Consider the following 27320-nt stretch of genomic DNA (forward strand, 5'->3'; position numbering starts at 1 on the left):
ATCTGACATAAAGCTTCACATCCATGTGGAAACAACTCGTTAATCCTCTATTTTTGCACCATGTTTACAGGCAATATCCAAATATGCGTGTTAGTCATGATTAAATTATATCCAGACATAACAACCATGAAACACAGGGGGGAGGAAGCAAATTTGGAAGCAAATCGATCATTGTTTGTTTGTTCATTTATTACCATAAACGGTTCAAAGACGCAAGAGCTGACATATGTTTTTTAATGCTAGATTTACTGGCTTTTATTACATAACCAGTGAAATGAAAACCACATGGTACGAGAAAAGCATTTAGCACTTAAAAAAGCCAAAAAGAATAAATATTGTAAATAAGTGCATGCCATGAATGCTGATGAAATGAAACCTTATTCTATAATTTTTCTTTTTTACTCTGTTAAATGGTTACAATATTTGACGTACAACATTCCTGGCTGATATTTCAACTATTTTTCATAGTCAGCAGTGAAATAATATGAGTGCCTGAAAGCCCAGATTCATTTTACTTTCCCCATTTCAATAAAACACGTATTACTACATAAACTAAAGCATTCCTACATATTACAACTTACTATACAAATGTGACCCTGGGTCACAAAACCAGTCACATGTCGCACGGGTATATTTGTGGCGAATAGCCAACAATACATTGTGTGGGCCAAAATTATCGATTTTTATTTTATGGCAAAAATCATTAGGATATTAAGTAAAGATTATGTTCCATGAAGATATTTTGTAAATTTCCTAACGTAAATATATAAAACATTTATTTTTATGAGTGAATGCAGCACAATCGCCAACATAAATAAACAACTTTAAAGGCAATTTTCTCAATGTTTCGATTTTTTTGCACCCTCAGATTTTCAGATAGTTGTGTCTCGGCCAAATATTGTCCTATCCTAACAAACCATACATCAATGGAAAGCTTATTTATTCAGCTTTAATGTGATGTATAAGTTTAAATGTAAAGAAATTGACCCATGTGACTGGTTTTGTGGTCCAGGGTCACAAATATCCAGCCTTTAGAGAAAACTATGTTTGCAAGTAGAGGATTTGTCTTATGTATATTATTTGCTTTTTATAAACTTGTAATTGTTTTGGCTTTTATCCAGTTAGCTAAAGGTAAGATTGAGTCTTTTATTGAATTGACTGGAATTAACTAAATAAATGCTACATGACTACCATATACTGTTTAAATTTGCCACTAAAAAGTCAAATCAAATGGATAATATACTTATAAAGGGCTAGACTCTACAAATGAATCTATAAAACTCAAACAATATTGTCAAAACCACGTCTCTGCCTAAAATAAGAGTAAATAAAGCTAAAGGATATAGAGTGAATCTGGTTTTGATTGTAGTTTCAGACAGACAAACTTTTTCACTTCAGCAAAAGGAAGCCAACATTCTTTCAGGAGGCATTTTGGTCGAGAGTTTGCAATTATCATAATTATCCTTCATTCATTTGGTGTTTGTGGCAACAGAAGAATAAACAGATACGCACATCTTTCTTTGCTCGATTCTCTTGCTGTGAAAGCCAAAAGTCTTATGAAAGAATGAGTTTATTGTGTTCTCACAAAGGAACAGTCCGTGACTCCAGACTTTCCCAGTCCTGTTTGATTGTGTGTCCGCCGCCTAGAGCAATGATTCAGTGTTTGACTTGTTTTTTCTCCAGCTGTGAGCAACTAAAGGAGAGTTGAACGAGAAGGTGCTGCGATCAAACCAACATATCACATACAACACATGGACTTGTTTTGGGCGCAGCAAAATAACTAAAGCCAGGTTTCCATCCACTTTTTGGACCGTTCTGTTATCAACAGTGCAAATGTGCAACAACAAAACAACATGCTGTCTCCATCCAATTGGCCTTTTACAGATATATGTGAGCCTAGATCACAAAACCAGTCACATGTCGCACGGGTATATTTGTGGCGAATAGCCAACAATACATTGTATGGGTCAAAATGATCGATTTTTATTTTATGCCAAAAATCATTAGGATATTAAGTAAAGATCATGTTCCATGAAGATATTTTGTAAATTTCCTACCGTCAAAATATATAAAACATTTATTTTTATGAGTGAATGCAGCACAATCGCGAACATAAATGAACAACTTTAAAGGCGATTTTCTCAATGTTTCGATTTTTTTGCACCCTCAGATTCCAGAAATCAAATCCACTTTGATGAGATTGAAACGCCATCGTCACTGTTCGTATCACTGAGTATCAAGAGCTGAGGAAGATCAAGAGCTGAGGAAGATCAAGAGCTGAAATTCAGATATGCTAATGAGGGTTTGGTTTCTGACACGGTTGACCAATCACAGCAGACCGGGCCATCTGACCAATCAGAGCAGAGCAGCTCTCAGAGAGGCGGGGTTTAGAGAGACTGAATCCTTGATGAACCGTTTCAGACACTGAGAGAAAAGAGCTGATGCTGCAATGGATATTATGAGAAAAGTGTTTTTTAGGACAACATTATGAACCTTTAAAATAGCATAATAGGGGCACTATATGTAAATAATATTTGGAGCCGTTACTCCTCTAGAGAACAGCATGTAACTGCCTTTATGTGCCGAAGCTCAAGATTTAAGGGTCCATTAAAAAGCATTTTATATTTAATGAGCCAAATCATTTCTCTATATCAGTGTCAGTGTTTCTGAACTCTGATACGCCTCTATTGTAGTCTTGAGTTTCTTCAGGGAACAAACACGTTTATTTAAATAATTCATACGAAGAGTAAAGGGGCGGGGCATGGTTGAGTTAGTTAGTAGTGTGTTGAAACTTGCGGTTATGGAAAGGAGCGGGACATTTCCCAAACACACTAGAAGCGGTTGACCAATCACAACACACTGCTCCAGCCGACCAATCAGAGCACAGTGTGCTTTTCAGAAGGAGGAGCTTCATAGAGACAGGAACTAGCCTGGGGTGTGTTTCCCGTACAACGACGTAACTCTCTGCTTAACTACCATAGTAGATGCATCGTTGAAGAAACCAACTAGCTAGTAACGACTATTTCCCGAAACCATATTGTCGCAAATTGGTCGTTCAACCACGATGTCACGCAGGTGGTGGAGTAATAACTTATTTTAATGAATCTGTTTGGGAAGAGAGGAGCTGCAATAATGGAGAATATGAGGAAAATAATCAACATTCAAGCAGGAAAACCTGTTCTAGTAGAGCCTAAAAACAACATCAAGACTTTGAAAAAAAGCATAATATGGCCTCTTTAAAGTAGATTATGTTCATTATTATTAATTATTTGAAACTTACTCTCAACCACTGTCTTCCGATCTGACCCGTCGTCATTGATTTGTTGAATATTCCCAAAGTGGATGTCGCTGTAGAAGATCCGATTTGCTCCTTTTCCGCCTCCTCCACGATAATCGAAGGTTAGCGCGATGACGTTTTTCATGTGGTCAGGGTCTTCAAACGGTTTGATGGGTGCGTTGAGGTTGTTTTCGTCTGATAAGTGCACACTCTTTAGTATGGTACGTTCTGAATACAGCAGGTATCCGTCGTAGTCACGGCAACTCTGACTGTCCTCGGCTAGCATCCCGTGAGCGCAAGCACACGTTCGCTGTGCATTTCCACGAAAAAGACAGAGTTGTTGGCAGCCACCGTTGTTGTTCTTGCAGACATTAGTTCCTGTGAAGAGATTTGTTTGAAACAATATAGAAATGCTGCAATTAAGGGAAATCTGAATCTTGCTCATGGATTCAATGACAATTAGCATATAATAGCATATTACATGTTATTAAAAAACTTAAAGAAAATAACATTTTTATTATTATATTTTATTTTCAAGATTGACTTTTTAGTGGCAAATTATTTTTATTTTCAACATAAAATGTATATGAAAGAATTGAAATTTTTTATGTATTTTTGAATAAAGTACTAGATAGGTCAATATCTTTTTCCATGACCTTGTCTTTGACCCTTAGATACCAATTACACAAAATAACTTATATGTGCAACGAAACCGCAATTTGCAACAATTTGGAACCAAGTGGAACATGGAACACGTGATAACCAGTCAGAATCAAGAATGTAGCAATGCAGCGGTAAAACAAATAATAACATCCACATTCCTAACAGTTCTGTACATGCTAATTTATGTTGTGTCCCAGCACACTTCTGTCAAAGGACAAGTTCGGTAATTTACACTTAAAGCCCTGTTTTAACTTAAACAAAAAAATCGCTGCAAAAGATGCTTTCCAACAGGTTTTATCATAGTTTTTGTCCAAGTCAAGTCAATGGAGTTGGACAAAAACTACGATAAAACCTGTTGGAAAGCATCTTTTGCAGCGATTTTTGTGGGAGTATATCAGTATATCAGTTTAATGCGTTTTATGAAGGATTGTTCCAGTGCACCTATGCAACCATTGTGGAGGTGGGTGGGTGCAACCACAGAAACCGAAAATTCTCGGGCCAGCAGCATGTGTCCAAATTTCAATCTTAACCGTTCTATTTCGTCAGAAACGATCTTAAAACAGGGCTTTAAAGCTGCTGTAGGTAACTTTTGAAAAAATGTATTTGCTAAAACTGTCATTATGTCCTGACAGTAGAATATGAGACAGGTAATCTAAAATCAAGGTAAAATCAGGTAATCAGGTAAAAATCAAGCTCCTCTGGCTCCTCCTAGTGGTCCTATTGCCATTTACAAGAAATACACGCTCCCGGTCAGAAACAACCAATCAGAGCCAGGAGGAATGTCTTAGCAGTGTCAATCACGCTCGTGTACGCGCTGATCACACCCCTCTCTTGCACAGCGCGAGCCGTCGTTCAAACTCAAGATTGCTGGCGTGCTGCAGCTGTGCTTATGACGGAGAAACAACCTAAACTGCCAATTCTCGAGTGACACCTGCTCATAAAACAAAAAGGTAAAAGGAAAAAGACTGATGACGATAAACAAGCGAAAAAGAAAGAATCACACAGAGCCCATTGACTCGGTGTCAAAACTCTAGCCGCATAACATGTAGATTAAATGTCACGCACTCTGCTAAGCAACAATTGAAACCTGCTAATTCACTGGCTTGTCATGTTGCTGAAACAATGTACTAGCACACCTTATCTAGCATTATATATCGCTAGAATAATTACTTACATACTGTAATGTTAGTTACCGTTATATTAACGTTATCTTACTAGCTGTTTATAACTTATAGAAAGAGTGCAACGTTATAAAGTTACATGTAGGCTATTGGAAAATACATAATGATTTGAGGACCAAGTTTGTAGTCAAAGTATGGGCAGGCCATAGTCAATGTAAAGCATATTATTGACGTTTAGTCCCTATTAGTGAATGTGCCATATAACTTTTTATCCGCTGTTATGGGTGGCCCTGTTTACTAGCCTGCGCGTTCACGACAGGCTCCGCTGTGGAGGACGAGCTGTGGAGGGAGGGCTGTAGCGCAGCAGAGAGCAAGGGGGTGGGACCTGTAAGTTGTGCTTGTTCAAATTTTCAGGCTAAGTCAACGTTTTCTCAAAACTCCCTACTGCAGCTTTAAGTGTAAAATACCGAACTTGTCCTTTAAGAACCAAGTCATATAACACCCACCTTGCTGTCGTGCTCTGTTAAAAACCTTGATGTCTTTGAGTTGGACGCCGATGCCCGTCCTCAGACTCACTGAATCTGTTGCATTGTCTTTACTGCCGCGCTTTATTGAACCATTCGCATGAGTCCTAAAAAAAGAAAAATACTTATCTGTTGGGACAAAGTTCAAAGGCTCTTTAAATAGGGTTAGCAAATAAAATAAAGTTATATCAAAAACTCAATAAATCCTGTAGATTAATCTTCATGTTGGCTCTGTGCAAAAACAGTTAAGAGTAAGATGATTTCTGTGAGGAGGAATTATTGGGTTGAGGTGTACAAATATGGTGCACTGACCGGTCACTCCAGTATATGTAGCTCTCAAACACAGATACGGAGAACATGTCCATGTTGTTGCTGGACAGCACCACCTCTCTGTTCTCCCCCGTCTCCAAGTTAATGCGCTCGATCTTATCCGTACGTGCGTCACACCAGTACAGCATATCTTCCTATAGGACGCATGGATAATGAATGATCAGGACCTTTACAGTCTGTGTTATTGTGTTTGATTACTATGCATCTATATTGAGTCATCAGTTATTAAGAGGAAGTTGCTTTGGTCTAATTTAAAGGCAGGATTATAGGCATGACTTCTCCATCATTCCCAGATATCCCAGAATACATTCCCAGAATAAAGGAAGAAAAAAATAAGTCAGCATTCCATGTATGCTTTGCAGAAAAGTGAAATAAAAAAATCTCCTCAAGATGGTGGACAAAGTGAGAAAATAAATAAAAATCTGAATAAAATTATTTTGCTTTGTACTTTTATGATTATTAAATTATTAAGTAATTAGCTTAGCAATAAACTAATGTCAAACTTTATGTGAGGAGCGCAGGTGAGTGAGGGTTATTACATTACAATACGATCTTTTTTCTCCTCCGCCCCCCCCCTCCCCCCATCACCTCCTCAGAGCTTAGATTGCCCTAGATTCGTTTTTAGCCCGTTTGGCCTCTCAGTGGGAGATTCGTTCTGCTGAGGCCTGCGCTGTGCTTAGGCAATACTTGGAGTTGTAGGCTCTGATAGCCTCCTCGGATAACTGCCTCTAGGGTTGAGCTTAGACTCCTCTTGTTTAAGAGAGTCGTCCTGCTGAGTCCTTCGTTCCCCAGAACTCTAGTTATGTATTTTTACCTATGAGATGATTCTTTTTGTGAGTCTCTTTAGTGGTATTATCTGCTGGATAGATCAGATCTCCTCTTGCTGAGGTAACCATTCTTAGAGCTCCATACAGACAGGAGTAATGGTGTGGTCTTAGGAGCCTCCTCTGTTGACTGTCTTTTTGGGGTTGAGTGTTGTTAGGCTTCCTCTCATTATAGAGAGTCTCCGGACGGGAGCCTCCACTCTCCAGAGCTCCGTGCAACAGTGTTATCATCAATACATTGGCTCTTCGAAGTTTCTTAAGAAACACTTTTGGCTAGAGGGTTGTAGGTCTCCTCTCCTTTAGAGAGTTGTTCTGGCTGAAACCTCACTCTCAGAGCCTTGTTACACTGTAGCTTTGAGAGTCATAGGCTCTTTGGAAATTCCTCTGGTACTGTTTTTAAAGAAACACTGATAGGTCGCTCGCAGAGCTCTGTGTTGACAGTTGCATAAGGTGTAGGCTCTTTTTGGAGCCTCCACTGTTATCTATCTTTTAGGTTTGAGTTTTATTAGGCCTCCTCTCATTTTAGAGATTCAACCTGCTGTCTAAAAATTTGGATCTTTGGTAAAATGAGTCTCTTCGTTAGACTGTCTATTGAGCAAAGAGTATGGTTAGGCCTCCTCTCGACCTAGATAGTTGTACATATTGAGTACTTTGTGTCAGCCTCCTTTATGGACTTTTTCTGCTAGAGTTAGGTGTGCTGAGCTGTTGGCCCTCTTTGGGCCTCCTTGACAAGCAGACCTCAGGTTGAGCTTGTTGAAATACAAGCGGCTCCTTAGACCTCTGCAGATTGGTATCAGGTTGTCGGGCTCTTCAGGGGCCTCCTTTATAACTGGCTCCAGAGCTTGCCCAGTACTCCCCTCGGTCGAGAGTGTAGCTATATAGAGTACTTCGCTCCTCTAGCTATGTCAGAGCGGTCCTTGTGGTCAAGTCTGTATAGTACTCCACTCGTTTGAGAGGTGTTGCATGCAGAGTACTTCGCTCCCCCGGGGCTGGATAACGATAGGCCTTCCTATGGCCTCTTTATAAGCAAAATAGTATCAGGCTGAATGATTACTTGTGAGCCTCCTTGATAGACTTGCTTTAGTAGAGCTTGGTAGGTACTCCCCTCATTGAGGGTGACTATGCAGAGTACTCAGCTACCCCAGAGCTATTTTTAAGCTCTGTTGGTCCTGGAAACCCCTTGCGGGATAAGCAGTGTCAATCCCCTCGCTTGAAGGTTCGTTATGTTGAGTCTTGCTCCCCAGGACGCCCATCTCTGGAATCCGATGATATTGCCGTAATGCAAAACCTTCTCATTGGAGGCTTATGACAAAGGGTTAAGTATAGAGATTCTGTTAAGCAGACAGGTTGCAGGCTGACAAAGTTAAGATAGAACGAAGTCAGCCTCCCTGGTGGTTCTAGGGGTCCAATCTTAGTTCCCCTGAAAGTGACAGGCCAAGGTCCTTTTTTGTCTCTGGTCACATTCCCTTTGAGGATTTTTTTCCTAGGATAAATGATTACAAGCCCTTTGAGCTCTGCCCTGGGTCAAGTCCTTCCGTTTGGCCTTGCGAGGTGAATGGTAAGATTGTACTTGCTCATTGAGGCATTTAGCTAAGGCAATGACCGTAGGGAGTAATTGTCAATGTGACAGCGAAATACTGAAGTGTACCTTTGGAGAATTTAACTCTGGCAGTTAGGCCTTTTGAGTTTTTATTCTTGTGCTTAGTCACAGCCAATCTGGCATGCATTCCCCTCAGCATGTCAGAGAGGGCATTTGTTCCTTTATTAGTGTCCCAGGACGCAGTGCGAGTTCCCATTCGAAAGGGAATGTCTCGGGTTACAAATGTAACCTTGGTTCCCTGAAAAGTGAAATGAGACATTCCAATGAGAGGTGCATCTCGTTTCCAGGCTTCTGGACTGCCTGCATTGTCCTTTCAGATGAAGAAATGGATGACATGTTCTCTAGACGCTCTCTTTATATCTCACGGTTGCACTAGGAGTGACGCCATATGTTGTTGCCGGCCATTACAATTGTCACGTTTAAACACATGCTTCAGACACCGGTCGGGCTTAGGGTTTCTCCCATTAGCATCCTAGGATGCAGTGTCCTGTTCCCCTTCTCAAGGGACCAAGGTTACATTTGTAACTCGAAATGTAAACACATTTGACATTCACCAGAGCACAAAAAACAAATATGCACTGGAGCATTTACCAAATCTGTTTCATCAATATGATCTTATTACAGTATCGACTGAGGGTGCTCTTGCTTTTTCCTTTGAGGGTGTTTAGCACACAACAAATACATAATGATATCTGTAAAACAGCAATACTTTATCTTATAGAAAACAGCAGTGAGGTTTTCAAACAATGAAAGCGCCCTAAATCAATTATTGACCAAAACAAACTATTCATGATTCAAAAATGTATATTTCAAGATCAATGCATATGCACTGGCAGGATTTGCGATTGATGCAACGAGTGAATCGTTACACCCCCTAGTCCTTAGTTTAAAACAACTGTGTTATAAAGACATAAATGTGTCATATGCACCTGATAGTCAACGGAGATGCCGTTGGGCCAGCTAATGCTGACGTTCACCAGCACGGCTCGATTTGATCCATCCAGACGAGATCTTTCTATGCGTGGATACTGACCCCACTCCGTCCAAAACAGATACCTGCACACACAACCACCAATGCTTCATTCATGCAGCAGAAACTCACAATAAAAGACAGGAAGTCAGGGTTACGCAGATCTCACCCTTTCTCGGGATGCACAGTAATGGCCCGAGGTTTGTCCAGTCCTTGAGAGATGACCACATATCGAAACGAGCCATTTAATCTGGCCACCTCAATCACATCAAAGCCCTGGTCCGTCCAATAGATGTTTCCTACAGCACAGTGCAGACAGGAACAAGGTCGATTTATGGATCAGTATTGTAATAATGCTCTGAATGCATGTGAAAGTGTCAAAAGTGCTTAAAACGCACCGGCGATCCAGTCGACAGCGATGCCCTCCACGCGCCCGATGCCGTTAGTAATGACGTCCTCTCTCCACGTTTGATCTCTCTTAGCTCTGCTAATGGTGCTCAAACCCATGTCAACCCAGTAGATGGTGTCATTATCTACATGACAATAGAAAGAACATACATATGAATTATAGTGCATCCCAAAAGAGCATCATGGATGTGCAGCTGATAAATCTGTGGCAACTGCATGATGCGATCATGTCAATATGGACCAAAATCTCTGAGGAATTTCCACCTTGCTGAATCTCTGCCACGAAGAAGCAGCTATGAAGGCAAAAAAGGGTCCAACCCAGTACTAGCAAAGTGTACCTAATAATGTGGCTGTAGAGTGTATATCTGAAAACATAAATCAGGAGTGTTGAGACTCACCGGCATGAAAATCAATCCCGACGGCGAGTGAAGTGCCTGAAACCGGTACCAGGGCATCGGACTTGTCTGCAGGGTCCAGTGGGATTCCTCTAATGCCCTCATGAACAGAGTACAGCAGGAATGAACCCACACCTGAAATCAACACAGCAATCACAGATTATTCTACTACAGACAGTTTCAAGTCCACAAGTTTGTGGTTATTAAGGGATTTTAATTCATTTGAATGCCTTTCTTTCTTTCTTTCTTTTTTGTTGTTGCTACTTTTCAAATTCCCTCCTGTACAGATTTAGTTGTTTTACACTTGTTTTCCCCTCCAAGACTAATCCTAATATTCAAAGGTGTTCAAAAGTTTGTTCAAAAAGTCTTTTCTGCTCACAAAGGCTGCATTTATTTGATCAAAAATACAGTAAAAACAGAAATACTGTTAAAAATTATTACAATTAAAAAAGAAAATTATTATGTCATTTATTTCTGTGATCAAAAGCTGAATTTTCAGCATCATCTTCACAAGATCCTTCGGAAATCATTCTAATATGCTGATTTGATGCTCAAGAAACATTTCTTATTACTATCAATCTTATTAGTATCTCATTATTTTTGTGGAAAACGTGATACATTTTCACAAAAAGTTTCACAAAATGTTGTGAAAAAAAGCTTTGAAAATTGTGATTAAAATGTTTCATAATGTTTCAGAAAAATTCTGTCAGAATTCTCCTTTGAATTATGTATATGTACTGTAAGTAGGCAGTTTAGACTTCCATAGTTAGAGAAACACCTTTGAATATTCCTACAATAAAAGGAATTTTTTTAATTTACTGAGCTTTTTTTTTTAAATACTTAAAAATACTTTTAAAGCATTTGTTGAGTCTGTAGATATTAAAGAACAAATGGATTGATAATTGCAGAAAAACTAGTAAACCTACAGTATTCAGATGAAATTATTGAGCAGTTTGTTGCTCCTCTGTAAGTTTCTTATGGTGTTTCCAGCTGTTCTCTGAAGTAAATGCAAACACTGGGGTCTATTGTCCCTCCATGCCATTTTCCCAAAAGGAAGTCACACATAATTGACAGTTTGAATGTCAGGTGTGTGTGTGTGTGTTTGACTCGTACACTCGCAGGACTGCTGTCCGCTCCTCTCCTATGTGTGTGTGAGTGTGTGAGTGTGTATGTGCGTGTGCGTTTGACTCGTACACTAGCAGGACTGCCGTCCGCTCCTCTCCTATGTGTGTGTGCATGTGTGCGCGCGCGTGTGTGTGTGTGTGTGTGTGTGTACCCTCGCAGGATTGTTGTTCGCTCCTCTCCTATGTGTGTGTGTGTGTGTGTGTGTGTGTACCCTCGCAGGACTGCTGTCCGCTCCTTTCCTATGTGTGTGTGAGTGCGCGCGCGTGTGTGTGTGTGTTTGTGCGGGTGTGCGTACCCTCGCAGGACTGTTGTCCGCTCCTCAGGCTGTATCCCGCGGTGCACATGCAGGATCGGCTGGAGGGAGACGTGGGCAGACACAGCTGAGAGCAGTCACCATTGTTGTTACTGCACATGTTTGAACCTGATGATAAACACGGTCAGAGAAACGCAATTCACCAAGGGGACAGTTTCAGTACAAAAGCCTGCATCTATTCAAAAAATACCCACAATCCAGTTTAAGCAGATGCTATCTGCACTGATACTGTTTCAGTATTTAAATTAAGGCAAGGTCATTCTTTTCAGCACAAACACTCCTTTTTCTGTGCTAATAAGTCTCTTTTGTAGATTGTTCCTTATTCATAAAAATTACATACTAGCACAATGAACTGGCCTGGGAATTTCAATAGAGTGCATTAGTGTTGCCCAAATTTTCGGCGGCGTTGGTTCCTGATTTATTTTTTTCCATTCATTTTTTCCCATAAGGATTTTAAGCCGTGAATCAAAACAACCAGCAATGAGGTGAATCACAACATTACAGACTTTGATTGGAAGCAAAAAACTATTTGTCAAAAAGACAAAGGTACAGGACTCCGAACTTAATGACTTTAATGAGGCAAAGAACCAAAATCCCATAAAGCATTGCCAATGACATTATCAAAGTGAAAACAATGGAGAAATATAAAACTATTCACTTAAAGTTGTTGATTATATTAATAGAAACAATACATTTAATTTTGAATATATTTTATATATTATATTTATACTTATCAATGCTGCAATCAGTTTTGCTACTGAATCGCATTCCTCTGCGGTGGTAACATCGCTGTTTTTTAAGTAATTAAACTCACAGACTCATTGTTTGTCAAGAAAGAAATGTTGACAGACTCAGGTAATTCACACACGTATCTGTCTCTCGCTCTCTCTCTCTCTCGATAATTAATTCAAATAAATGCTATAGTATTTCATTCATTCAAATAAATGTGATCTCAACACACTACTTCATATCTGTCTGATTTAAAGCGACAGAATGCTAGATATAAAGAGACGTAACTGACAAAATTACCATCATTTTTATCCTTCCAGTCAAATATTACACTGCAAACATCATTAACAGCTTTAACTTGTCAATGCAGGAAAATTACCATGGTATAAGCAGGAGAATCCACAGCTAGCATTTGAATACACTCCGCTTCACTTCGGGCTGTTCTTTGCCTCCATGTCATGCATTAAAATCGTTTAATGCACAGCTAGCTGTGGATTATCCCTTAAATACATAGTATTTTGCCAGCATAGCGAGAGCGACTCAGCATAGCGAGAGCGATTACGTCATTTGCTGGTGCTTCATGGGAGTGGGCGGAGCTAACGAGCTCTTTTGGCACAATTTGCTCGCCGCAACTCTCTGATTGGTGGAATTTTCTGTACAGCATCATGGGTAATGTAGTTTTTCACCACAAATTCAGTTGTTAAATATGATTATTTTAAAAATAAGTTGAAATAATGTGGGCTCATGGCTTCAGCAAATGCATATACCATCAACCAACAACCTGATAACTCACAGTAGGGCTGTCTTTAAAGACTTATTATAAGTTATTGTTAAAAATAAATTTCCTTATGAAAAAAATATAGCTTTTACTTCCGGGAACAATCAGCCCAGCACAGATTTTTTGGGTGTCACTTGAATGATTCCTTATACACTGCATGCAAATGATTGTTGAACCTGTCTGCACGGTCTCATTGTAGATCTTCATGTGCATCATGGGAGATGTGCTGTTTCTCAACACCTTCCAGTCTCCTCCATCACTCTTATCACACGTGCCGATCTGGTCCGTGCCCTGATCCGCCCACCACAGCTTATCACCTACACAACAGCAATCACATCATTATTATTCAGTAAAAGTCAAGGAGTTACAGGATCTTGCTATATTTACCCATGATAGCCAGCGCAGAAGCTTTGTTGAGTTTGCCTTTGACGGCGTCTAACACCTCGAGTCCTGACCCGTCCAGCTTGCAGCGGTTAATGGTGCTGTTTCCAGAGCTGACCCAGTACAGCTGCTCCGAGTCAAAGTCTATGGCCAAACCTGCGGAACAGAACGCAGACACGCTTTATAATGCTTTCTCAACCGGTTCAGAGCAACTAATGAGGGTTTTTACGGCTATATACTGAACAAGTTATCATGAAGAAGATCATTACACACATGGGGTCTCATTTTCTAACCATGCATATAAACATATTGATGGTGAGATCCAAAACTGCGTGTGGATTCATGATCAAAGTCTTACAGAAACATGGAAAGTGTTAAGTCAAAATTGTTGTATGTTTGAGTACAATATAACCACATGCTGAAAAAGTCACACAATGTAACCTCCATTATTCCTGAAACTGTTTCTCTAGTACTACTAATCACCTTTTAGCCATCACCTCACTTAACAAGTGTTTTAACTTCCTTGAGTAACTAAACACAGAGCTCAACAGTTATAATGTATTCTTCTTGCCTAGTTAGCCAGTAGTTGATGATATTACGTCATCTAGCGACATTTAGCTACTTTTTGAGCATCTTTAGCTACAGTCAATGTTTTTTGGGAAATGTAAATGTATAATTTTATATTTACTGTACATATATTGTTTTATATTATATTAAATCAAATTAAATATATCAATAACTACATTAGTAAACATGAACTAACAATGATCAATACTTCTACAGCATTTATTAATCTTAGTTAATGTGAATCTCAGCATTTACTAATACATTTGTAAGATCAAAAGTTGTATCTGTTGACATAAGTTAATGCACTGTGAATTAACACTAATATAAATTGTTTTATTAACTAACATTAACAAAGGTTAATAAACGCTGAAAAAAAGATGTTGCTCATTGTTAGTGTTAGTTAAATGCAGTAAAAATTCTCACTTAAAATGTATTGTTTTTAATATTTTGTTATACATCATTTTTTTATTTATTTAATGATTTATTATACATTTTGCACATAAAAAGTATTTTGTTAATTTATTTTAAATTATTATTACTATGTTCACATTTGAAATGCAAAAAAGTTCACATTTGAAGTACATGTCGGAGCCATAGCCCTTTCGAGGTCCTTTCCCAATTCCTGTTTCCTTCTCTACTAACATTGCTTCCCGTCATCTCTACACTGTTTTATTTAATAAAGACTAAAATAAGGGCTAAAAAAGTATATTATCAAAAAATGTAAGACAATATGGTTCTACAAACACCGCAGACTGAACTCCCTGATTCTCTCACACTGGCAGTGTTGTTGTTAGCATAGGAAATTGCTATTCGGTGGATGATTCAGATGTTATCCCCTGAAGGTAATGTATCTGTCTAATTAGTTTTAAGTCCTAATGCGGTTCTACAACCCAGTACAATCATGTTGTAAGCTTTGTGAGCCTGAAAGCCCTCAGAACAGTCTCTTCTCTCTCAGCGCTCACTCACCCACTGGAGCTTTCTGATCGGTGAAGATCACGGTATGGTTTGTGCCGTCAGTGTTGGCCATGCTGATGTTATCGCCATCAGTCCAGTACAGCTTCCTGGACAGGTCAAGAAAAGACATAAGAACAACTGTTATATTGTTAGTAATATTTCAAGATTAAAACTTACTGGACTGAAACAACTTAGGTTTACTTGATTAACCATACAGGTGAAACTCGAAAAATTTGAATATCGTGCAAAAGTTCATTTACTTCAGTAATTCAACTTAAAAGGTGAAACTAATATATTACATAGACTCATTACATGCAAAGTGAGATATTTCAAGCCTTTATTTGTTATAATTTTGATGATTATGGCTTACGGCTCAATCTTATTTTCATAATATTCTAATTTTGAATTTGGGGTTTTCATAAGCTGTAAGCCATAATCATCAAAAAAAAAAAAAAATGCAAAATGAGTGTCGAATGCACAGATCCATGTCTGATATGGGCTACATTTAAAAAACTCTTATAACAAAGTTGGAATGTTGTCTCTTAAAGGGATACTCCACCCAAAAATGTAAATTCTGTCATCATTTACTCACCCTCAAGTTGTTGCAAACCTGTATGAGTTTCTTTCTTCTGCTGAACACAAAGGAAGATATTTTAAAGAACGATTGGAACCAAACAGTTGTTTGGCACCATTGACCTCCATAGTAAAAAAAAAAAATACTATGGAAGTCAATGGTGCCAAAGTTCCAATCGTTCTTCAAAATATCTTCCTTTGTGTTCAGCAGAAGAAAGAAAATCATTCAGGTTTGCAACAACTTGAGGGTGAGTAAATGATGACAGAATTTTTTAATTTTTGGGTGGAGTATCCCTTTAATGTTTTTGCTGCAAATTTTATATATATTTTTCTTTTTCATGAAACCCCCAGAGCAAATGGACAATATCCTAAAGCCTGTACTCGGTCATGATGTCGCCCAGTAAAACATGAGAAAACAAGAGTGCATGTGGTTGCATCCTGTTATGCATCTAGGCCTTTAGGATGTAAAGCATGTAGGAGGGCAGGGTTGCGTGTGTAAATGTCTCAAGTGTTTGTTGCACAAGTGCGCTCACCCCAGTATGGGATGCAGCACGAGGCAATGGGGCTTGTCCAGGCCTTGAATAACAGCGTTTTTGAAGGAGCCATCCAGTCTGGCCACGTTGATCTGTTTCTTATTGCCGTCATAGCTGGTCCAGAAGAGATTGCGTGAAACCCAGTCCACCGCCAGACCATGTGCATTGGGAATATCTGATCACACGCAAAATAACCATTTCCAGATATGAATTGTTTAAATCAATATAATCAGATATAAGACACAGAAATCGAAACGTTCGCATTCAGTGCATTTCCACAGGGATAAACATCTGGACGAACAGAAAGACAGATGGTAAAGTGTGAGTCATTATTTCATCATAAAACCCAACATGTCTGTAATTTGGTTTTGAGGGCTGTGCTAATTTTACTTAAACAGCACTCACTAAAAAACTATCGACTGTAAACACGACAGCAGTTCTGCACTGTACATAATGACTAAGATTCTCATTCACACAATAACAAGATTTCAACAACAACATCCTGATATTCTAAAGCCTTATGTGAACTCAGAATAGAATTATTAGATTCTCTCAAAGGGGTAGTTCCTCTTTGTCGCCATCTCTGTTCGAAATCTGCAATTGCAGTTATTAGCGGAATTATCAACTTTACGTGGGTTGTGCCTCGGATCGGCACAGCGCGGATGAACACAATGTTTTGAGGAGACTGAGGCTGTCGGTCGCCGCGCTGGTGTGGATATTGGCATTCGCAATCACAGATTATACTTTTTGGAAGTATGACCAACATAAGAATTTTCACCGGAAAATGTCTGAACAAGTGAGTAATTAGGGCTATTATTAGGGCTACCTGTAGTTCAGTTTCGCGGAAATCCACCAGTACCAATGGAGTTAAAAACATTATTACAAGCTTTGAATCAAGCTACGGAAAGCAGAGAGTTATGAACACTGGCTGGTTATGTACTTGCTCAAAAAAAAATTGGGGATAATTTTTAACCCCAAAAAGTTACGGACTGCAGCTTTAATCACCTCCATATCGTTCCAAACCTGTCTGACTTACTTTCTTCTGCAGAACACAAAAGAAACTACTATTTTGTCCATATCACGAAATTCATTGTGGTCCAAAACGACATTGACTTTCATTGTAAGGACAAAAACACTAAGACATTTTTAGTGTTCAAAGTCAATGATGGCAGCGTCGACAGTGAAAATGATTATAATGTACGTTAAGTGTTGTTCTAACAACATTAATTTATATGATTTCCGTTTTCAATGAGTCTGTATGAAGTCATAATAAATTTTTTATAATTCTCATATCAAGTATCTGCTTTGGCATTTAAAATTGTAAAATTGATAGTCTAGTAATATCTAGTAAATTCATCCACTAGCAAAAGAAATTCCCAATATTACACCAACTTAGAAAAAGAGAAGAAATAAAACCGATGTTTTAACAGTTATTTTCTGCTGTACATGTGCATCTGCTTTTAGTCCAGTCAAGTTGATGAATGTTGTACCTGCAGACACCACTGTCTCTATTCCTGTGCCGTTGATGAAGGCCCTCTTGATGGTCTGAGTCCGAACATCCGACCAATAGATACGCTTCTCCAGAGCGTCGTAATCCACAACCGTGACGTTGTCGATGTCAGGGACGGTGAAGGAGATGATGTAGTTGTAGTATGGATTATAGATGTCCACTCCTCTTATCTCAATCTGACGAGCGTACAGTAGGAACTGACGTGACTCTGGAAGAGAGACAGAGACAGCTGTCATGACTGGAGACAAATCGAACCAGACAAAAGGTCACTGAACAAAAAAAATCCCCAAGGAAATGAATTTAAATGCGAAGATCCATTTACATTTACCAGTACCTTTCCTGTTGAGTTTACAGAAATTTCCTTCAACCCTAAAAAAAACCCTGTGAAAAATCAATACAGAAAATTCCTTCATATTAACACAGTGCATTCTTAGGGTGTGGTTGGAGTTTATGGGACCAAAGAGAAAAACGCACTCTCTTGAAACAGCATATTTAAAGAAAAGTTCAAAGTTCAAGAGAAATGTATTCTGACATGTATGCGCAATAGACTTCGACTGTAAGAGCATTACTGTAAAAAAAAGAGTCTATTTTAAGGGACAAGTCTATTTTCTAAGGGACAAGTCTATTTTCTTCAATAATCAACAGTAGGTTAGGCTGCATGAGAGCGAGATGCCAAGATATCGATCGTTCAGCCAAAGCAACAACAGAAAAAAACATCTTTAAAAGGAATTCTTCATCAAAAATTTTATTCTGTCATCATTACCTCACAGTCATGTTGTTCCAAACCCATATGACTTTCTTAATTTTATAAATCAAAGAAGTCGATATTTCAGTATTTAAACAAATTTTAGAATGTATAAAAAATTAAAAAAAATTTTTTATTAAATTATTATCTTGCTCTTGTACATACTATATAATGAAAGTGAATGGTGACTGGAGAAAATCACGATAAAAGCTCCATTAACCTGCCATATAAAGTTGACCTATGGTATAAAGATTTAAAGAATCTAAATACAGTAAGCAAGTTTGTATGAATTAACTTTATACTACTCTATAATGCTTTCCATGCTATTTTTGGAGCTCCACTCCCATTTCACTTTTATTGTATGAAAAAGAGCAGCATGGACATTCTGCAAAGTATGGATAACACTTTATTTCGATTGTCCACTTGACTACTAACTATAAGTAACTTTGCAACTACATGTCAATAGCAGTCATTAGAGTAGTAATAGACTGTCTGCTTAATATCTGCTGACACTTTATTTTTAAGCTCCTCAACAGACATTCTACTGATAAGTAACTTTGCAACTACATGTCAACTTATTCTACTAACCCGAACCCGAACCTAACAGTCTACTAATACTCTAATGAGAGTTAGCTGACACGTAATGAAAGTTAGTTGGCAAACTGACGAGACTCAGCACAGATTCTGTCAGGATGTAAATGAATCTGAAGATGATAACAGGTCTGTTGCGCCGCTGGCTCGAGCTCGAGTTCGTACCGTAGCAGGTGTGGTTGTCTTCACTCAGTCTCATGAGGTGAGGACAGGCGCAGGAGAACGTCTGGTTATAGTTGATCAAGCACAGGTGAGAACATGGACCCAAACCACCGTTAGCAGCACACGGGTTCGGCGCTGGAGAGAGAGGTGAGACAGACAGAAATAAAGAGGAGGTGAAGTATTGAGCTTTATTGTGTCATTGCCACATTCAAATTTATGGCCGAGAAAGACCAAACTGTCACGTTTTCAATGTGTTTGAGGTCTGTTTTGTGATCTTGGTTTCCCCTGTCTTTGTGATTTTTGGTTTAGTCCTGTTATTAGTTCAGTTTTGTGATCTTGTTCACCCCCGTCTTTTGTGATTTTGGTTCAGTCCTGTTAGTTTTCCCGCTCTGTCCAATTAGTTATTCCCTTCACCTGTGTTCAGTTAATCATCCTATTAGTCCCTGTTCATTTAAGCCCTGTTTTCCCTCAGTGTTTGTTGGTTGTCGTCGATGTATGGTTGAGTGTCTTTGTCCTAGAGAGTTTGCCTTTGTTCCTGTAAGTTGAGTTTTTGAATAAATCAACTATATTGCAGTTATCGTTTCCTCGTCTTCGGCAACCTGCACCCAAACCTGACACAAACCAGCTGAGACACTGATGACAGACTGATATGTCGGCCAAGCTGTGCAGATTATGTTTGACTATCTGAATCTGCACATACTTGGCTGATTTAAGATATATATATATATATATTGAGAGAGAGAGAGAGGTTTGACAGAGAAATCCAAAGGTTAAAGGTTTAAAACAGATAGAGGAACTTCTGAAAGCATGTCTAAGCCAATTCATACCCTCTGTCTGCTCCCGTTAGACATTAATAAACAGATGTCTGTCTCTATAAGATGAAGTCACTGAGCTAAACTATCATGACAAGTTTATTCACAAGCTGCATTATTAAGCGCCAAACACCATCAACGTGTGTGTCCATCAAGCCGACTGGCTCTTCCCTCAATTTGACCCACAGTCTTAAAGTTTACACAATAACTAATCAAACAATTAAAAGTAGACTTGAAAGTAGGAAATGATCTGTGATGTCCAGACAACAAGCCACTTTTAAAAGCTCAAAATGAATCTCCATGTTGAATATTGGGGTATCTGGAATCAACTGTGCTTGAGGAGATAAATGCCACAAAGTGATCAAATGAATCTTCATTATTATTAATGATACTTCATTAATAAGCATGCCAAAAAAAGGAATTGCTGAGAAAACTTCAAAGAAACCTCATGCACCAGATTTAAAATTGTCCTGAGTAACACTGTCATGTTGAATTTGTTCATTCACTAATTCACTTATATAGCAAATAAATGAATCAAAGCAACTACATATTTCTTGTTCAACAAATGTTCAATAAGTAACACAATAAATAAATCATAAATCATTTTGGCAGACATATAAATATAAAGTATATAGTTTTATAGGTCACTTAATATGTTAAGTGAACTGTGTTTGACTAATTGAGACAAGATTTGGGGGAATTTTGTACAGCAGGGGTGTCCAATCCTGCTCCCAGGGGGCCACTGTCCTGCAGAGTTCAGTTAGACCCAATTAAACACACATGAACCTGCTAATCAAGGTCTTACTTGGCCTAATAGACACTTCCAGGTAGGTGTGTTGAGGAGAGTTGGAGCTTAACTCAGCAGGACAGTGGCCCTCTAGGACTGAGTTTGGACACCCCTGGTATAAAGGCTTGTTCACACCAAGAACAGTAACTGTAAAGATAACTATAATGATAACTACATTAGCCTCCACACCAACGGATGATATAGTTCTGTTAATAATACTTGTTAATAACACTTGCTGTAGTTTTGTCATCTGCCTCTTTAAATGCTTTTTAAAGTCTTTCAAGTGGATTCTGATTGGTTGTCAATGTCGTTCATCAGCTGGGGAAAAAGAATTACAACAATATTGTTCCTCTGTGGTACCCCCAAACCAGTTAAATCCAAACCCTACCCTACAGGCAATTTCATTGGTCAACTCAATCATCCAGTCACCGGTCAATGAATTTGACTTCATGTATTCATTTTCTCAGAGCTGAGAAAATAACAAATAATGTGATTGAAAAAATCACACCAATGGAATCAAATTTTGGAATCCTTTAGAATCAAGCATTTCAAATCAGCTCTTAATGGAAAGTTTCCGTGGTGGTACAGGGATGGAATTAGATTGTTACACCATGGTACTTGTGACATATACCACTGTGACATGTGACATATACATGTGACATATACCACTGCTTTGAAACAGGAGTTAGTAATATTGATATAGGAGTAACTTTGAAATAAAGTTTGAAGATTACCTTGCGGTTGTCTAGATGGGTGGTATACCTGCAGATCAAAAGGTTGTGTGTTTGTTCTCTGAACCACAGTGACATTGTTTCCTGTCCATTTGTTGGCTTTGGCCAGTGTGTTTGTGCGCCAATCTGTCCAGTAAACCTCTCCGCCGTACATCGTCACAGCAAACGGATGCGAGAGATACTCGTGTCCTCTGAGCACCTCGATCAGTCCTGACCCGTCATACTTGGCTGAATAGATTGCATCCGATCTGAGATATAAGACATAAATAAACCATTTCCATGCTCATTCATTTCTGATAGGAAGCACAAAATAAGAACCAGCTAATTAGGGTTGTCGGGATGACTAGAGGCTTCCAGGAGCAGGATTGGATACCCCAGGTTTAGGGATCGGGAAAGGGTCAGGGCCACTCTCTAGCAGAGTTTAGCTTTAGACCTGATTAAACACACCTGAACCAGCTAATTAAGGTTGTCGGGATGACTAGAGACTTTGTGTAAGGTATATTAGAAAAGGTTGGAGCTAAACTCTACTGTAAAGTGGCCTTCAAGGAGCAGGATTGGACACCACTAGTTTAGGGATTGGGATAGGTCAGGACACTGCTTGGTTTGTTCTAGGACGGGGTGTCGAATCTTGCTCCTGGAGGGCCATTATCTAACAGAGTTTAGCTTTAGACCTGATAAAACACACCTGAACCAGATAATCAAGGTCTTCAGGATCACTAGAAACTTCCAGTAAAGTGTGTTGGAGCTAAACTCTACAGGACAGACTTGCCTTCCAGGAGCAGGATGGGATACCCCTGGTTTAGGGATTGGGGAAAGGGTCAGGGCCACTCTCTAGCAGAGTTTAGCTTTAGACCTGATTAAACACATCTGAACCAGTTAATTAAGGTTGTCGGGATCACTAGAGACTTCCCGGAACGTGTGTTGGAGCTAATCTCTGCAGGACAGTTGCCTTCCAGGAGCAGGATTGGATACTCCTGGGTTAGGGATTAGGAAAGGGTCAGGGCCACTCTCTAGCAGAGTTTAGCTTTAGACCTGATTAAACACACCTGAACCAGTTAATTAAGGTTGTCGGGATCACTAGGATACTCCTGGGTTAGGGATTAGGAAAGGGTCAGGGCACTTAGTTTGTTCTAGGAACAACTTCCATTGATCCAGGAGCATGACCTACTGTACTCTCTCAGTGCAAAAATGTGTAAAATACGGCGGTACCCTTAAAAGGACATCTTTGTTCCTTATTTAAATGAATGAATGAATGAATGAATGAATGAATGAATGAATGAGGCATTTATATAGGCTTTCATATGTACTACTGTACACCCAAAGTGTTCAATCATATCAGGGAATCTCTCCTCAACCACTAGTATTTAGTTCATACTAGTACCTTAAAGGAACGTACTACTACTAAAATATACCTTTTAAGGCTAGAAAAGATACAAAGTTGTCATTTTAAGGATACTGCCCCAGTGACAAGCTGTTGTACCTTTCTAAAGATACAATAAAAAAAAAAAATTATAATTCCAGAGAGAGTACGGGTTTAGTACATCACATTAAACATTACCTGGCATCTATCCACAGAATGCGGCGCTCCAGGTAGTCCACAGTCAGTCCGTTGGGCCATCCTCCACTGCCCGTCTCCTTATGGATGGTGCGTCTGCCATGTCCACTCATGGACGCAGCCTCTATCCTGGGCATGCTGGCGTCCCAGTCTGTCCAGAATAGGATTCTACAGAATCAGAGAACAGATGAGGGCTTTTTCTACGCTGCTTACAAAAGTTTTCTTAGTCTCAAAAACGAAAAGCGGGAGAATTCTTTATGGAGCTGGCTATTACTATCATTACTGAATTATTTTTCTGAATTTGGACAAACCAGTGGTTCTCACTTCAAGGCACCCAATTCTCAAGACAATATTTGAAGGTAATTCTGGTACTTCTGTTCTAATGTCAAAGCTGCTTATTTTCAAACTTTCATTTAAAAGTAGGAGTGGCAATATATTAAAATGATTAAATAAAAAATCATAAATTTATTAAAATAATTAAATTACATTTTCCAATAACTGAACGGTCTTTAGTGTTTACGCTTTTTATTTGAAAAGATTTTTTAAATTTCCACGACTTTTCAGAACTTTTTTAAATCCTCTCATACATTCATGTTTTCCAAGACGCTAGATTGCTAGATTGAATAAAAGATGAGCAAAGCTGGATATATAAACTGGCAGTAACGATTTTATTTAAACAAATTCAAAACAAAACACTGGACTCAAAACATGAACAGAACAACCGGTATACTGTGATGAGAACGGATAATGAACTGAAAGCTTAACAGCTTAAATACACAAAACAAACCATTGCAATCAACAAAACAAGCCACAGGTGTACAACTTACTTAATCAATTCTATGGAGAAACCATAGAAAGAAACTGAACACAGGAAACTGAACTAAAACACGTGTCAAACCCACCCAAAACAGATAGACATACAGATTATCCCTTACAGAATCCTGATTCATAAATAAAAATGGCAGTTGTTAAAGAAACAAATTAAAATAAGAAACAAAATGCCAGCTTCCATCTTAATTTTTAGCTGTTTTAGATTATGTTTTGTCTTATTTTAAATTCATTTAACCCATGCTAATTCAAAATATGACTAAGTACTATAGTATAAATAATATTAAAACAGCTTACTACACAGAAGGGGCTCAACACAAGTTTCAGAAGTGGTAATGATGGATAGCTTACCCCTCTCTAGGGTCCAGAGCGATGGCTCGCGGATGCTCCACATCTCCAGCTAGTAGAGTGGTGCGCATCGTACCGTCCAGTTTGGCCACCTCAATCTGATCTAGGTTACTCTCCACCCAGTAGATGTTTCCAGCGATCCAGTCTACAGCCAGACCCTCAGGAGTAGCTAATCCATACTGGATCACCACATCAAAACTGGTCAGTGCTGCTGTGTGTGAAATAAAGATGAAGGAAAGAGAGAGGAACAGGGACAATATATGTACAAGGAAACATGCTAATCATAGAAGAGGTGTATTCAGACATATGAACTGTACTGCATTTATATGAATTTTTGTAACTACTAGTTTAAAAAGAGGTATAGTTAACTCACCACCATTCTCTGACAGCTTCCCACGGTAAATTTTGTCCTCAACAACATCAGTCCAATAGAGCGAGCTTTCGTTGAGGTGGAAGTCGAGAGCGATGGTGTTCCTCAAGCCTGGCACTAACACGCTGAACTCTCCTTTGTGAAGATCAATCCGTCGGATCTCATGACGGTTGGAGAAGATGATGAAGGGTTTAAATGGATCTGAAAATACCAACAATGAACTCACTGAAAGAATGCCATAAAACGCATGATTCGCTAAAGTCAGGCATTGAACTGGGTAAACCCTCTGACATTTTTAACATGTCTGTAAAATGATGTGAGATTGGCAGTCACATACATGTCTGTGACATTTCCTCTGTTTATCTAAATTATTTTCTATTTCTCAAAGGAATGTGAAATACGTCCAGCAATACATAATTCATCATTTGATTCGCTAAGTGGGCTGCTATGCCACTTCCTGTCACAGTGAATCTTCTCCCCCTCCTCTTTCTTCTGGCATTTACATTCTTTCATTACAAAAATAAACCACCAATAATGCTGCCAAACAGTTCCCCGCCATTTTCAGCATGCTTTCTGGCACAGAAACTTAAATTTTCAGTCTTTGAAGGAAAAAAAGTTGCAATGACTTTATAGAAGACCACCACTTGTGAGCGGTTGAAAGTTTTCCTTTAGTACACATAGTTGTCATCTTCTGACAAACACCCTGAACCACGACAGTTTTCATATCTATTCTAGTTATTTATCGGTCTTAACCGATTCTCTCCATCCGTTTTTGGAAATCTTTTAGTATGTACTGTCAAAAGCTAGCCTGGTTAAAACCAGACCATTCTCAGTTATAACTGAGTTATGGTCTGGCAAAGCATCATAGACAAATCATTTCCAGAGGGGCGTCACCAACGGACGTCGCGGATAGACCTAAACCCAATCAGAGCGATGAAGGAGATGATGTATGCAGAGCGCCGGAGAAACATCTCCGAGTGTTGTTCTTTGCTCGGTTTTTAACAAAAGGGAAACGTTCAAATCGCTTAAAACAGACGCGATAGCTGATGCGAACGTGTGATGTTCGACGGCAGCATCCATCTTTGTAATGTAGGCTACAAAATCATGTTCAAAATCCCAGCGCTGTCGTCATCGTGTAAAGCCCGCCCCAACGTTTCTGATTGGTCCCGCGATTTCGGCGGATTGGAAATGGGCTTGAATGAGCTCTTTGCCAGACTAACTTTCAGAGCAAATCTAAATTTGCCGGAAGTTGTCTGGGTTTTCCCAGGCTAGTCAAAAGCATTTCATTCAGAAACTATTTTCAATCACATACATATATATTTTATATATGCATGTAATTTTTTTGTTTTAATCTCATACATTTTAACTAAGTGAATAGATTTATGATCTATAAATCTGGTTATTGTGTATTTAAAACACATTCAGTTTATTAGCACTATTACAGAAATCTTAACCGATTAATTTATATATGAGTGATAAGTAAGCACCACATTAAGTTTATTAGTTTATGTAAAAAAAATCCATAACCAAAATGGATGGAAATTTTAGATGCTATTCAAATACATAAATCTTAAATTAAGGCCTAAATATTTTGTTGAGTGTATGTATCTCACTAGGATTGAACAGAGCGGATCTCACCTGTGCTCCTGCAGCTCTCCATGTCAGGTTCGAGGGCCCAGCCATCATAACAGGAGCACTTCACATTGAACTTGTCCTGTTCACAGCGCTGGCTGCACTTCAGGTGTTTGGCACAGAAGCCCTGGATCTGACACGTCTTGTTGTCGGTGCCCAGTTCCATGCCAAGTGGGCACGAGCACAGAATGCCCTCGCCCGGGGCCACTGTACAGTTATGACTGCAGCGACCATTGTCCAGAGAACACAGATCTAAACCAAGAGAAACAATACAGTTAGACAGTAACAACAGAGGAAGGGGACATAGGAAGAAAACACAATATGGGATTGTTATTACATCAGTACTGATGTATTCAATATAGACTGAAAAAAGCCTTGACATGAACATTGTAATGTATGTAATTACAAAATAAATAAATACACATTTAATGCTATAGTTTCAGTGATGATGTACACGTATAAAAGACAGATGTTCTATGATTTCTTTTTTTTTTTACTTGCAGTATACTTACCGGTAATAAACTCATTACGGTAACACTTTACAATAAGGTCTCATTTGTTAATGCATTATTTAACATGAACTAACAATATGAAATATGTTGACCTTTGTTAATGTTGGTTTTGGACATTTTCTATATGCAATTCATACATACATACATACACATACTTAAATTATGGCCTAAATAAGGCAATAGAGTTGTGCTCCAGATGCATTTGTTTTGCACTCAGTGAACATCATCTCATGTAACAGCGATGAATCTTACCACAGAGTTTTTCATCGGAGCCGTCGGGACAGTCGTCTTTGCCATCGCAGAGTTTCTCGGCGGGCAGACAAATGCTGGTGTCATTAGCACACACGTGATGGGAGAGTTTACACACCAGTTCCTCACAGTTATCTTCATCTGAGTTATCTTCACAGTCACTGTCACCATCACACACCCAAGCCTTACTGATACACCGCGCTACACAAAACACACACAAAATATATTCTTGTTAACATGTTAACTGAGGAAAACTACAGTGATGTTACTTAATGACCTTGTGACCCAGTGAACAGGGAATTCTGGGAATGACCTTTTCTTGGATCCACTTTATATTAAGTGTCTTAACATAAAATAATAATTTGATACAAGGCACTTATTTAGTAAATATATGTTTATGATGTACTTAGAAATTAATTATGT

The 27320-nt window shown here is 38.9% G+C and overlaps 1 protein-coding gene across 6 annotated transcripts in view; it reads right to left on the reverse strand.

Moving 5' to 3' along the window:
• Positions 1 to 27320, reverse strand: part of lrp1aa (low density lipoprotein receptor-related protein 1Aa) — a 169578-nt gene that overhangs the window by 59769 nt on the left and 82489 nt on the right. For 3 of the 6 annotated variants that reach the window (XM_056252515.1, XM_056252513.1, XM_056252511.1), the window contains exons 22-41: positions 26901 to 27098; positions 26143 to 26388; positions 24508 to 24705; positions 24138 to 24342; positions 22962 to 23126; positions 21407 to 21651; positions 19077 to 19208; positions 17556 to 17783; positions 16066 to 16240; positions 14972 to 15066; positions 13445 to 13594; positions 13234 to 13374; positions 11533 to 11658; positions 10116 to 10247; positions 9708 to 9842; positions 9479 to 9608; positions 9269 to 9395; positions 5898 to 6049; positions 5568 to 5692; positions 3281 to 3655 (exon numbers count right to left, since the gene is read on the reverse strand). In XM_056252515.1, coding sequence (XP_056108490.1) covers positions 3281 to 3655; positions 5568 to 5692; positions 5898 to 6049; positions 9269 to 9395; positions 9479 to 9608; positions 9708 to 9842; positions 10116 to 10247; positions 11533 to 11658; positions 13234 to 13374; positions 13445 to 13594; positions 14972 to 15066; positions 16066 to 16240; positions 17556 to 17783; positions 19077 to 19208; positions 21407 to 21651; positions 22962 to 23126; positions 24138 to 24342; positions 24508 to 24705; positions 26143 to 26388; positions 26901 to 27098 — 3480 coding nt within the window. Of the gene's footprint in view, positions 1 to 3280; positions 3656 to 5567; positions 5693 to 5897; positions 6050 to 9268; positions 9396 to 9478; positions 9609 to 9707; positions 9843 to 10115; positions 10248 to 11532; positions 11659 to 13233; positions 13375 to 13444; positions 13595 to 14971; positions 15067 to 16065; positions 16241 to 17555; positions 17784 to 19076; positions 19209 to 21406; positions 21652 to 22961; positions 23127 to 24137; positions 24346 to 24507; positions 24706 to 26142; positions 26389 to 26900; positions 27099 to 27320 lie in introns of all 6 variants that reach the window. The other 3 variants (XM_056252512.1, XM_056252514.1, XM_056252510.1) reach the window with 1 other exon arrangement.

Source organism: Rhinichthys klamathensis, unplaced genomic scaffold (genome assembly GCF_029890125.1).
Source record: "Rhinichthys klamathensis goyatoka isolate OS25496 unplaced genomic scaffold, OSU_Roscu_1.1 h1tg000095l_1, whole genome shotgun sequence".
NCBI classification, from domain to species: Eukaryota; Metazoa; Chordata; class Actinopteri; order Cypriniformes; family Leuciscidae; genus Rhinichthys; species Rhinichthys klamathensis.